General features: G+C 34.5%; 1 protein-coding gene across 1 annotated transcript in view; it reads right to left on the reverse strand.

Annotated features, from left to right (window-relative positions):
* Positions 1 to 14,167, reverse strand: part of LOC132556316 (protein ecdysoneless homolog) — a 33,688-nt gene that overhangs the window by 17,913 nt on the left and 1,608 nt on the right. Inside the window, exons 2-3 of the mRNA XM_060220700.1 lie at positions 3,164 to 3,281; positions 1,701 to 1,788 (exon numbers count right to left, since the gene is read on the reverse strand). Coding sequence (XP_060076683.1) covers positions 1,701 to 1,788; positions 3,164 to 3,281 — 206 coding nt within the window. The remainder of the gene's footprint in view (positions 1 to 1,700; positions 1,789 to 3,163; positions 3,282 to 14,167) is intronic.

The raw sequence follows: 14,167 nt of genomic DNA on the forward strand, positions 1-14,167 counted from the left end.
AGCTGTCCATTGTTACTGTACACCTAGAGAAAAAGTGAGATAATGTGTAGTTGTCCATTGTTACTGTACACCTAGAGAAAAAGTGAGATAATGTGTAGTTGTCCAATGTAAATGTACACCTAGAGAAAAAGTGAGATAATGTGTAGTTGTCCATTGTAAATATACACCTAGAGAAAAAGTGAGTTAATGTGTAGTTGTCCATTGTTACTGTACACCTAGAGAAAAAGTGAGATAATGTGTAGTTGTCCATTGTAAATATACACCTAGAGAAAAAGTGAGATAATGTGTAGTTGTCCATTGTTACTGTACACCTAGAGAAAAAGTGAGATAATGTGTAGTTGTCCATTGTAACTGTACACCTAGAGAAAAAGTGAGATAATGTGTAGTTGTCCATTGTAAATGTACACCTAGAGAAAAAGTGAGATAATGTGTAGTTGTCCATTGTTACTGTACACCTAGAGAAAAAGTGAGATAATGTGTAGTTGTCCATTGTAAATATACACCTAGAGAAAAAGTGAGTTAATGTGTAGTTGTCCATTGTTACTGTACACCTAGAGAAAAAGTGAGATAATGTGTAGTTGTCCATTGTAAATATACACCTAGAGAAAAAGTGAGTTAATGTGTAGTTGTCCATTGTTACTGTACACCTAGAGAAAAAGTGAGATACATTGTAAATGTACACCTAGAGAAAAAGTGAGTTAACGTGTAGTTGTCCATTGTAAATGTACACCATAATGTGTAGTTGTCCATTGTAAATATACACCTAGAGAAAAAGTGAGATAATGTGTAGTTGTCCATTGTTTGTAGAGAAAAATGTGTAAATGTACACCTAGAGAAAAAGTGTACATCATAAATGTACACCAGATTGTTACTGTACACCTAGAGAAAAAGTGAGATAATGTGTAGTTGTCCATTGTAAATGTGGCCATGTACATCATAAGACAGAAGGAGAATTCCAGTGTCTTTTACATAGGACACTATTTAAGGAAACAAGAAAATTACCCGATAAAACAAGAGGCCATGGGCCTTAATAGTTATCTAACTTTAAAGAACTTTATATGATAAAGCTGTAGTAGTTGGAACAGTAATTAAATGATGAAAACAATTCAGATTCAGAACAATGTTATAGTAACGGCAAAACAAGAGGTCCAATGGACCTGAACCACTCTCTTGTTCTATATCTTTTACAGAGGTTTTTCTTGGTTTCTATGATATTAAAACCTTATTCCAAAATCATGTTATGATATAAATACCATGACCTAGGATCCACCTCCTTGTTGAGAAGAAATTTTAAGTTCTCACAACTGTTACTTTGAAAGTAGGTCAAGGTCAATCATTTAAATAAATTGGAAGCATGTTTTCCAATTATGTTGCAAAAGCATTATCAATAACCTGGACTTTTTTGTCGTCAAGAAGATTTTAATACATTTGACCCTGGTGACCTTGAAAGTGGATCAAAGTCATTCATTTGAAATTGAACTTGGTAGCCCTTCATCCCAGCATGCTATAAGCCTGATATCAGTACCTTGTGCCTTTTGGTTATTGAAAGAAGTCATTTGAATTGGCAGTTTACACAGAAAGGCACACTGTGACAGACAAAACATAATGGCTTTGGGTCATTCTGACCTGATAGGTCCAATAACCTAACAAGTAAATATCAATACAAAGTAAGGACCTTTCATTACTGTGGTTGAACTTACTCTGTTTTCAACAGTTTCAGGGTCAATCCACTTTGGAAGAACCTCAGCAGCTTCAATCAACATAAACTCCTCATCATTATCGATCACCCTACAACAAAATAACACAAAATTACACAAAATTACACCTGCATGTCAGGTTTATATAAGTACAGACCCTTTACATACATTTTATTTACTTATAAACATTTACCTGGTATTTTCATCTTTTAAAAATGTTTTCAGACATCAATCAAGTTTGAATAAACAGGAATTATAAGTCTATCTTCGAGTACTACAGAGTGAGCATACTTGTTATAGGCCCACATTACGGATATAAAAGGCATTCAAATACCAGGCATAAGCTTAGTTTATGACAGTGCTAAGCATTGAATTATCAAAATCAAGAAGCGCAAGATAATAAATTCTCGTATCTTTCACAGGGTGATTGGTTGGGATGGGATAACTATCCAACTATCTTGGGAAAGACAGCTGCCACCCACTATGATAACTACTCACAAGTGGATTGTGTCATCACATTATGTAGCGTAACCATGTCACAAATTGATAGATTTCAAAGCACATGTAATGGAACACTGATGATGGCTCGACAAACACATAGCAAAACAACTTACATTTTGTTACTTTTTTTAAAAGTATGTGAGAAAAATAAACGTGGATCTGTTAAGTGGACAGAAATATCTCAACCCTCATGTAAGATTTTGGGTAGTCAGTACTCAGCAAGCCTTGTGTAAGATTTTGGGTGGTCAGTACTCAGCAAGCCTTGTATAAGATTTTGGCTGTCAGCACTCAGCAAGCTTTGTGTAAGGTTTTGACTGTAAGCACTCAGCAAGCCTTGTATAAGATTTTGGCTGTCAGCACTCAGCAAGCTTTGTGTAAGGTTTTGACTGTAAGCACTCAGCAAGCCTTGTGTAAGATTTTGGGTGGTCAGTACTCAGCAAGCTTTGTATAAGATTTTGGCTGTCAGCACTCAGCAAGCTTTGAAAAGATTTTGGCTGTCAGCACTCAGCAAGCTTTGTGTAAGATTTTGACTGTAAGCACTCAGCAAGCTTTGTGTAAGATTTGGGTATCAACACTCAGCAAGCCTTGTGATAAACAGATAATTTCTCACACTTAGGTTAAGATATCCTTGTCCACATAACAGATCCAAGTAATATTCTATTTAACATAATCTAAACAACATTAAAACAAAAGTCGCAGAGTGATACTTTGTCCATCTGACTGTGTTTAGCGTGATCAATCAAATGAATAAGTCAAAAGTCTGGTTATGATACCAAGTCCCTATGTATTTAGTTTGATCAAATGAATAAGTCAAAAGTCTGGTTATGATACCATGTCCACTTGTTTAGTTTCATTAAATACACTATATATATACACCGTTACAAACACATTAGATCAGGTATAGAATTTTTGTGAGAATTTCCAACTTGATTGATCACATATTTATATATATGGCTATTACTCACCTGGCAATCAGCCCAGGGAACTGTTTTGTTAACTTGAACAGCAGGTAAACGATAAACCATTCATCATCTATGTTATCTCCAAAGCTCGTTCTTCCATACAGGTGGGCAGGAAGATCACCTGTCAAAGAAAGGCAATATTATGCAATGATTCACCTGTGGTTATTCAGCAAGTTCTGTTGAGGATAATGGCCTTTACAGCATATCAAATACCACTGTTACTATATATGTTCATTAAAGGACACTGGCATGGAACATTTCTTTAACTTAGGAAGTGGTTAAATATCAACCCTGCAAAAATAAACGCCTACACAGAAACACACCATTCAGCTAACATGCAAGAGTAAAAAAAAGCATATACTGAATAGGTTGGTCATCAAATGTTTTTATTTTGTAAATAGGGATAGATCTATAGAGTGTGTATTTGCTTGATTTATTGTCCCAGTGTCATTTTGAGGTAGGATATCCTTGTATAAGGTAGCTTTTGTATACCTCACTGAACAACATAGTGGAGGACCATCACATGTCATCCACTGCAATCAGGGATAAGTGTCTTACACAAGGTCACAGCCTTTTCAGCTTAGACTGATCCTTTTCTTAGCTTCCTAAGAAACATATAAACTGCCACATGTTGTGAGTGTTGAAACCCACCAGAGTTTACCCAGGAGAAATGCTAAGCTAATGCGGCTGCTGACATATAGAGATGGACTCTTTGACTAATAGTCTTCCTTCAAAACTTGTTAAAAACACTTAAGGAGTTGGTTCTACAACAAGTCAGGTTGTAATTAGCAGAAACACAGGTATTTTTTTAGGCCTCTGCTTATATCTGAACTAGGTGAGATATAAACCTTTTATCATTTTTTTTTATATTTCTAAACTTTCTAATATATATTTAAGGATAGATCTTAGACACTTAAGCCTCTGAAGACTGAAATCATATTAGGGTCAGACTTCAAGGAAATCAATGTCCCATCAGTGATGCATTAGCTTTACATGTGACAAAACACTCTTGACACAGGATCAAACTGTGTAGTTAACATGCACATGATATTGATTTCTATCTCATTTTAATACAGCTGGCTATCCATAAAGACATTTCTTTTTTCACAAATTTGTTTTTTAAGGCTTTTGTAACATTTTATTTACTTATAGTATGGAAAAATCAATACGAACCTCTCCTATCATCTGAAGACAGAAGTCATAATGGATTACATTGTGTACAAGAACATGTATATAATAGAGAATATTCTTCGTTGTCATATTCATGATGAATAGTTATATTTCGCAAGTTAAGATTTTTTTCCATATGTATGTAGAGTAAGTGAAAACAAATTTCAACTTTTGAAGAATTTCACACAGCTACAACACTACTAGCCTTTTGGTAAGATAGTCTACTACCAAAAAAATCACAAGCTGTTGAAGGACAGCATACAGATTACCTATTGGTAACATATTTTATATATTTACTAATATAAATACAAAAAAAGATGGTGGTGGCTGGGGGGAATGGAGGGGTGGGGGTGGGGGGTTCTAATACACTTCAAAATCAGTACAGTGTACAATTTAAAAATTTTCTCACCAACTTTTGTGTACAAAGTACATTATACTTTATGATCAACTTTTAACTTTTGTGCCTAATGTAAGAAAATACTCATATAAATACGGTTATAAGGTAATGTACCAGACAAGCCCATATTAGTCCACAAATTTTTAACTTTATAAATGAACCAACATTGATGAAGAGAGATGCAAAAAACATTAGCCCCCATATGATCGATCCATCACAAGCTGCATGCACTTTAGGAGTTAAAGAGTCAGTATAGTGCAGCAGTAATGCACCACTGTTATAAAACAAGTGAAAGGAAAACTTGCAGATCAATTCTGAAAAAAAATGTGCATGGTTACATTCAATACCAGCAACTTTATGACAGTTGGGATTCAATACATGTATAATGCTTGGAAAATACTTGCACAAATACTTTGTCAAAGTCAAATTAATTCCTTAAGGGACCAATGAATGTGAAAAATATGGTTTAGTGTACTGATGTTTTTTTGCTATTGTGCTTGGGTTTCATATAAACCAAGTGTATTAAGTAACAAGAGAAGCTTTCTATACATGGCAAGCTTATGTTATTTCATCTGAGCTTAACAATCTCCATAAAGGATGGGCACCAAGGGAGATAACTAACAACAGTAAGAAGCTGAGAGAACAGAAATATTCATTGTCTCCACAACTAGACATATAGAAGATAAACTCCACATCAGTCACCTCAATACCGTAATTATCCTGAAATACCCCAGGAAGCCAACACCTCTGATTACCAGTAAAGGTGGTTAAATAAAGTTTGCAACGTAATATAACAACTCGGTTTATTATGACCTCAAACCTGCAGGATTTATGATATGTTATATATATTGCAGCTGTGCTTAATTTTATTACACAAAGGTTTCTCAGAGCACTGTAATTTAACAATAAAAGTATGTGTGAAAAGATTTACATTCAAATAGTATTATGTACTATCAAACCAATATATATCTATATATATATATATATATGTGTGTGTGTGTGGACCAAAGTCAATTGCATCATAAAACCAACGGAATATCATAAAACAAATGGAATAGCACAAAAGCAATTGAATGGGTGTAAAAATATAACTTCATACTGACACTACTGTGAGACGTAAATCAAGATGTTCTCCCGACAACACCAACGCAGCGCATCCAACAAATCCTAGCTCACAAAGGATTAATAATTCAACCTTTGTAGCATTCCATTAATTTCTGTTGTAACAGTAGAATAAATTCATTTAGAAATCTGATTAAAAGTGAAAATCAATGCATGTAAAACATTTTCAATTTATTTTAAAGTGTAAGAATATTGATATAACTCTATTTTATATTACCCGGTAGCATTGACTTGAAATTCAATTCTTCTTCATTTTTTTTTTTAATTCCATGAAATATGAAGGGATCTTATTTCAGTGTAATTTCAGATTAATTTTGTATTTCATTTTTAAATCTACTTTCCTCCTGTTTAGTATTAATTTTGTGTGGTTAATTTTCCTGAAGAACCTGAAAACAATCAGGTACCTGAAGTTTCATAGGAGGTAGGTGGGAGAGGGTAATATTTGCTTGAGAGGAGTTATTTGCTTGAGAGGGAAAAGGTGAATGGGAGAGGGTTATATTTGCTTGAGAGGAGTTATTTGCTTGAGACGAAGAAGGTGAATGGGAGAGGGTTATATTTGCTTGAGAAGATGTGGTTGCAACTGGTGAGGACGAAATTATACTTGCTTGAGAGGAGGTGGGGGGACATGGTTATATTTGCTTGAGAGGTGCTTGGGAAGGGTTTTATATTTGCTTGAGCAAAGTGGATGGAAGAGTTACATTTCCTTGATAGAAGGTGAGTGGAAAAGGGTTATTTCTAGCTTGAGATTAAGTAGGGTGGAGAGAGTTACATTTGCTTGATAGGAGACAAGTGGGAAAGGGTTGCATTTACTTGAGATGAGGTTGGTAGGAGGGGGCTATATTTAGGAATACTTGAAAGCTTTAATTTATACCCTTATACTGTTAATATGAAAAATTTCATGTGGTGAAAATTTAAGCTGCATATCGCCTCTATGTATTATGATATTTAAGAAACCAATTTAATGGAGACTGGTATACTGATTTTAAAAATAACCGTCACTGGTATAGAAACCCATTGATATCTTATAATAAACCCTCATAGGGATCAAGATTTTGATTGAATTTGCAGATATTAACATATCTTGATACAAAAGACCTGCAAATAAGACTATGACAACCTTTTCTCATCACCAGAGGCCTACAGTTTCACCTACGTTTGGAGAGACCTTTTTCTGATAAATGACTGTCCTGCAGAAGTGGTGTCTGGGGACTACAGTGAAGAATTAAGGCAGACATACAAAGGACAGTTATGCAATGTATTTGATGAGATATAACCCGTGAAAGTCATGGATAGGATCTACTCAAGAAAAATGTTTCAGCTAAAATTAATTACATTCATCCACATTCTGAAGTGGTGATTCTGAAAAGCCAGTCTTATTTAGCAACAACATCTCCCAGTTTTTATTTTTCCTTAACTTTATTTCACAACAATGGCAAAACAAACAATCAGTTTAGGCTAGCTTCCATCAATCACAAACTATAGAACCTGAGAAAACCCTATGTAGTCTGGTAGGAGACCCTGTACCTTCACAAGCTGTTAATGCCACTAAGCTAGGAGAAAGGACAGTGTGTTGCCAGTCTAAACATTCATTTAAATTTGGTATTTACAAAATTGTACATATCTGTGTGCACCTCAGTCTATTCCATTTCATGATGTACATAATTTCATGTTATATCACAGCTAAATTTTGACCTTGAAAGAAATTATACCAACAAACACAAAGACAAGAAACAAAATGTAAATACACTATCAAATTTTTGCTGTATTCTGACCAGGGCTATTATACCAAACAGTTGAACATTTCCTTTAGTAGAACCTCCCAACAATACATATCTCACAATTCACATGTTTCCCCATACACCAGGCACTGAATTTGATTTATTTACAATTGCAGTCACCAGCTACATGATGGATCATAAACTGCTGCAGAATCTGATAATTACATGTTCTGCTGAACATCTGTGTTTATGATTTATGCTATATCATAGGCGTGAAACTACTTAAATTATCGGGATAAAATGCTTCAGTGATTTGTAACAATTTTGGGATCCGATGCCCACAATTCTATACACTGATATTGATGAGAAGACTGTGTATTCAGAACTCCCGCTAACAGACATAAAAAGACAGGGGATGGCAATCCCCATCTTCTGTACTTAACCTATTCATGCATCACTACATCACAGGATTTTTTGAGTCTATATTTATCCTTCTAAAATCTCAATGTCACCTTGATGGAGGTAATCTTGGTTTGTAATACTAAATACACATTATAATGTGTGTTAACCAGAAAAAATGATATCCCTTTTCTGCAACATCTGGTGATATTTTTTATACAATATCATCAATCAATCTGATGTATTAGTACATGTATTAAGGACAAAACTCACATTATTAGTAATTAGACATGTATATCATATCTAAATAATCAGCTTTTATGTTACAATTACCTAATGCAAAACCTGAAATCATTATTATTGTTCGTGGCCTCAAATAAACAGACTACTCATGCCTCCAGAGCTTCTGCCTTGTGTTTACTTGATGTCAACATTTATAATACAATTCCTGGGGGTCTTATCAATATATGAAGCAGTGATGAAAATTCCAAAGGTTCACGACAATAGATGATAAGACTGAAAGGACAGTGGAAGAATCCTTGCCTTAAGCCTGCTAACAGAGTGGTCAAGTTCTCACAAACCACACAGTTGTTCTGAGCCATAAAAATAACAGATCCAATCAGAATATAATCGAACTGGTGCTGCTGATGGTCAGGGTACAATGGTTTAATTGACTCTCGTCCCAAGCTGTATACTTAGTCCTGGAAAGTCAATGCCTATCACCCTCTGATATCTAATCTGACATTCACTTGCGGGCAAGGTTAACGCACAGGAAAAACATGAAACAGTAACCATAGCAAATTCAATTATGATTTTATCTAAATGTAATGAAAAAAAATGAAATTCACACAAAATTACATGGATTATGTGTTTATCTAGTAACACTGACTCTACATCTCTCAAATTAACAGCTGCCACCCAGAAAAATTCTATAGGGAAAATATACCATATAACTGCAATAAAGTCATCCAGTTAACAGATCAAGATATTCGAACCATAGTTACAGAATAACATTCTAGAAATTTACTTAAGATTTAATACAAATATATATTTTTTGAGTAAATACAATAATGTGATCGAAAGTGTTCTAGACCTAATTTCCAACCTATACAACATGGTAGTGTGTAGCATGTAGCGTGTCATGATATACGTAGGGTAAAACCCTAAAACCAAAACACAGTCACGTTCTACAGATCACTTGTATTTCTTATTATCAGGCGTTGAACATTATATAATGGGTATCAAAAGCGTAAAATATCACTATTTTCTTCATAATGGTTCAAATGAAAGCTGTTTAAAGAAATTTTGATATTGACAACGGTGATCTAGGTGGTGGCTTGAAAAGTTCTCATAAATATAGTTTTATCTTGCTAATTCCTAAAAATATGTTACAAAAAGCTTAGCTGAGTTTAGTTATGGAGAGTAAACATGAACAGTGTATATTGATTTATTTGGCCCAAAGATAGACACAGACAGATCTGGAGGAGGTCGACCAGTGTTTACATTTGAACATTGGGTGAAGTGCTTTACCATGAAAACGAAATCTGTCTATCGGGGTTATTAGCTAACATACCGACTGGCTAGAATTATCAAATTTGTTTGGCTGTATACAGTCATTGCCTTTCATACACCAACACTCCTAGGTTGACCTGTCTTGTTTAAAAGAAATGTTGATTGTCCACAACTACATGATAAATCTGTAAACAAACATAACATGATGAAGACAGAATAACAAAATAAGGGCTTTAACACAGGGCCCATAATCCAACAACCTCGACCTGCAATAACAGACTGCGGAAAAATTAACAAACCTGAAACTGCGCTAATAACATTACACTGACCTTATTTGTCATCAAACAACCTGAGCCACAATAACAAGTTGACTTCCAAGATCAACAAACAAATATCTATTTAACCTTGCCTATTGAACAACTACGACCACTTTTGCCTAAGTGTTCGAAATGATACAGATCAGGATGGGGGCTGATTGCACTGTAGAACAATCAGAACATGCAGTTTGTAGGGGGGCATGATCAGCTGTACTTGTCTGAGACTAACTGGATGACCATCACTACCCTGGTAGCTTCCAGAATTTTTGTATGACACATGCTCAGACACATTCCCAGAAATGATATGGCATTCAATACAGGTTAACATGGAATACATGTTATTATTTTTTAATATTCCACCAAAAAATCCAAAATTGTCCACATTAGGCTCTGTCAATATCTTGTATATAGGTGTATTTTTCAATGTGGATACTACAAAGCCACTTGGATTGCCAAAAGGGTTATGTGATAGTAGCTTGGGCTATGCCCTTCACAAGAAAACACTAAATGCCAGAATGATAACCCTTAGAGTGCTTGATAACATATGAAATTACAATGATATGTAAGTGATTCACTTAATATAATGATCTTATGGTCCATGATATTTGAATGTTTGTATTTACTATGAAGTAGATCCAAATGCGGAAATTTGGTCAGGATCCGTCCCTATTTCCTATAAGTGTAGCTACTTCTTCTTTAACAATTATCACTCTTTTGGAGGGAAGAACCCAACATGCTTGAAATTTTAGTCAACTTTTCAGTGAGTGAAATATTTCTTAGATCTGATTTAATAAATCATGATGCCAACTTAGCAGTTTTTTAAGGACTAATATGGTTGAATTAATGGTATTGATTGAGGAACACTTGCACATTGTTACATCATAAATATCCTTTTTCAAACCATTTCCTTGTTGAATTTGTCATTTGACTGAATAGGAAGTACAACATGGTAATTACTGCTTAATTATCTGTATAATGACCTCATCTTAACCTACCATTTACCTGGGCCAGCTCATGAGTTCTGACCAATGGTCTACCATTAATTAGGTTGGGAAAAATTGGCCGGTTGTGTAAAGGTGTGCTCCCAAGCATAGCGGTCAGCACGGATTAACATGAATTGGGTGACACTAATTAGATCACAGGGCAGTGTACTCACCTAGCTAGGTGTTGATTATGTGGCCAGGCGGTCAGCCTTACCAATTTAACAAATATGGCAAGTTTACTTATGACCTACCTAGCATAGTCTTTGAAGTCGCGAAATTACCCAAATTTTGATCAATGCGATAGAGTGATGGGACTGGGTAGTGAAAATCGCCACTTTATTCCCACACCACAGTATGTTACATAATATACCTGGTACTCCCTATCCTCTCATTTTTTTCCTCTAAATCTATCTAATTCTATTAAGGGGTTCATAAACCATCTTGTATAAGCCTTTTGTTTCAAAAGTGGACAACAGTAACTTTTGACCTTTAACCTTGAGTGAAGACCACAAATATCTGATCAGGAGAAGTATACATAGGTAAAGTAATGCCAAATTGTGAATATGAATGAAATCTGTCCTGTGGTTCATGAGGTGTCATGTATACAAGCTTTTTATTTCAAACGTGATTAAGGGTGACCTTTGAACTTATAAACTTGACCAATGACCACCAAATTCTAATCATGTGTAGACTTTGGTGGGGTGATGCAATGATATGAATATAAACTAAACCTGTCCATGGGTTCATGAAATATCTTGTACACAAAGTTATTAAAGATGCATGGATGAAAGGAAAGACAAGGTAATTACTATAACCCCTCTCTAACTAGGAGTGGGACGGGACAGGATGGGGGTACAATAAAGTTACCTCGAGACAGTTTCATTGACCCTGCCTAGAACAGAATGAAACTAGAAATGATCAGAAAATGAACCACATAAAATGTTTGCAACAGTGCTTTTAAAATTTCCAGTTATGCAACCACATCCCTTGGAGGACATCTGACATCCCAAAAGGATACTTAGTTTGTCATTGCATATTTTTGATCTATTACTATTAATAATGTAAAGTTTACCTTGAACTACCTTTCCATGTTAGCTTTCTGTTACATACATGTCACATACAGAACCCAGGTGTTAATTAATTTTAAGATGTTAGAATTTTATGTCCATGACATGTATCAGAAAATCTATCAATAGGACCCACCACATAATGTACTTCTTGTATATAAAGGGTTACCACCATAAAAAAAAATGTCATATTGCAATGCAGTTTTATGGCAATGCACTGGTTCTTACCTTTAATACCATCTTTAATAAAAAAAAAAAAATGGTATCAGCAAGAGAGGACAAATTCTTTAAGACTTGCAATCTGGATGTTACCAGCAAAGAGATCAGCAGAAACTCTAAATAAAGAGTCAAAATTACTCCTACAATCTGTAATAGCACTGTAGCATTAGCAAAGGTGTTTTCTAGAGAAATAAAAGAGCTGAAGTGAAGAAATTTTTTGCTACAGCACATAGATTCTCTCTCTGTTACACAGTGTAGCTCCAATGAATATTTCATCTATGTGCATCCCTGATAATCTATAACATTGCCAAGCGTCTGTAATTTGTTAATAACATAATTGATTTTTTTCTGTAACAGATTACCCTGACCTATCTCTGTGGTCAGGATTTATTTCTCTGAATTAATTTCTACAACTGCGTAATTACCTTTATTCCCTTGGTCAACTGACCAGCTGATTTATATTCAGACAGTCAGTAATAGTAAATTTGAGTTTACATGGCTACATTATCGACTGAACAGGATGTAAACACAATTACTTGGCTATAACAGTGCTCATCTCCTGATTAATTCAAACCTCTTATCATGTTTTCCACCTGATAAACCAACCATTCTGACAGAGCCCAATTCCACACTTTCCTTACAGCATAACTACAACATTTCTTCTTGCAATTTTTTACCAGTTCAGTTTTAAACTCAGTGCACTAATAAACATGTATTATTTCTTAAAATTGGAAATTAAAAAAATATAAAAATAATGAACAATAATTCTTCTGAAACTTTCTCTAGATAAAATTAAACTGATGAAGAAAACAAGTGCCAAAACATTCAATCTGAATGCTGCTAAGGATAAAAACATTTCAACCCATAATGGCAGAAAATACAACGAAATTATAACATATTTTAATGATTGTTTCTGTTTAATTCAATGATGCTTGAATGAATCGCCACTGTGTAGCTGCAGTTTTGAGGAAATTTTGAAAATTGTGCTTCATATCACAACATGCATTATCTTAAGGTTGCCACTTTTGGTTTATGAAAACAAACTAGAATTTTCTATACATGTGAAAATGTTAAATATACAGTCATCAATGGACAGCAAAAACATTTTCCCTTGAAAGCTGAAATTACAACATGATGACAAATGTTGTTGGATTTGTAACATGTCAGAGAAATAATCTTGTTGACAAAGTAAGTAAACTTAATTGAACTGCATGGTACACATAATGCCAAAATAGACTGTGCATAACATCAATAGTTAAAGAAAATAAGTGTTTGAATTAATAGAAATCATGCTAAAAATTAAGTTATATAATCTATAGCAATGTTTAACCAAAATAGACTGTGCATAACATCAATAGTTAAAGAAAATAAGTGTTTGAATTAATAGAAATCATGCTAAAAATTAAGTTATATAATCTATAGCAATGTTTAACCATTTGAAGAGCATTTGTTCCTACCTGTTATTATATTTGTGCGCTAATAAAAAAAAAAGTTGGAAATTTGATTCAATTTGACCCTTTCAGCCTCACTCATCAGCACCAGGTCAGCCAAGATCAATATGTGCTCAAACTCTAATCCTATAATAATAATTCTAAACTAGTCTTAATTATTTCCAAAGGAAAATATACAAATCATACTGAAAAATGTTATTTTCCTATACCAACTACAGTAAACTTCACCCTGCCCCAGGAGAAAATGTGAGATCATGAAATTTACAATGTAAATCACTTTAATGCCATTATTCAATCCATACATGAAGAGCATTTGATTCTACTATATCTGAGTGTTGAGAAGATTTTTTAAAGTTGGGTCAAATTTACCCCTTTTGGCCCCATCCCTCTGGCCTGATGGGGACAACATAATTGACAATTTGGCTATGGAAAGGTCATGCAAAATTTCATTGAAATTGGTTCAGGGGTTCTCCAGAAGAAGTTGGAAACATTGAAAATTTAAATAAACAATGTACACCACAGGACACTGAACAAAAGGCAATCCCAATTGGTCACCATGAGACTTTTTGTCTTGGAATACCTATAAATGCTTTAAGCAAAAGAAAATTTCTTGCAGAAAGTCTCACCCCATCCCTGGATCCCTCACTGGCTG

This window comes from Ylistrum balloti, unplaced genomic scaffold, assembly GCF_031769215.1.
Source record: "Ylistrum balloti isolate Yb309-2 unplaced genomic scaffold, AGI_CSIRO_Ybal_v1 Utg370558, whole genome shotgun sequence".
Lineage (NCBI taxonomy): Eukaryota > Metazoa > Mollusca > Bivalvia > Pectinida > Pectinidae > Ylistrum > Ylistrum balloti.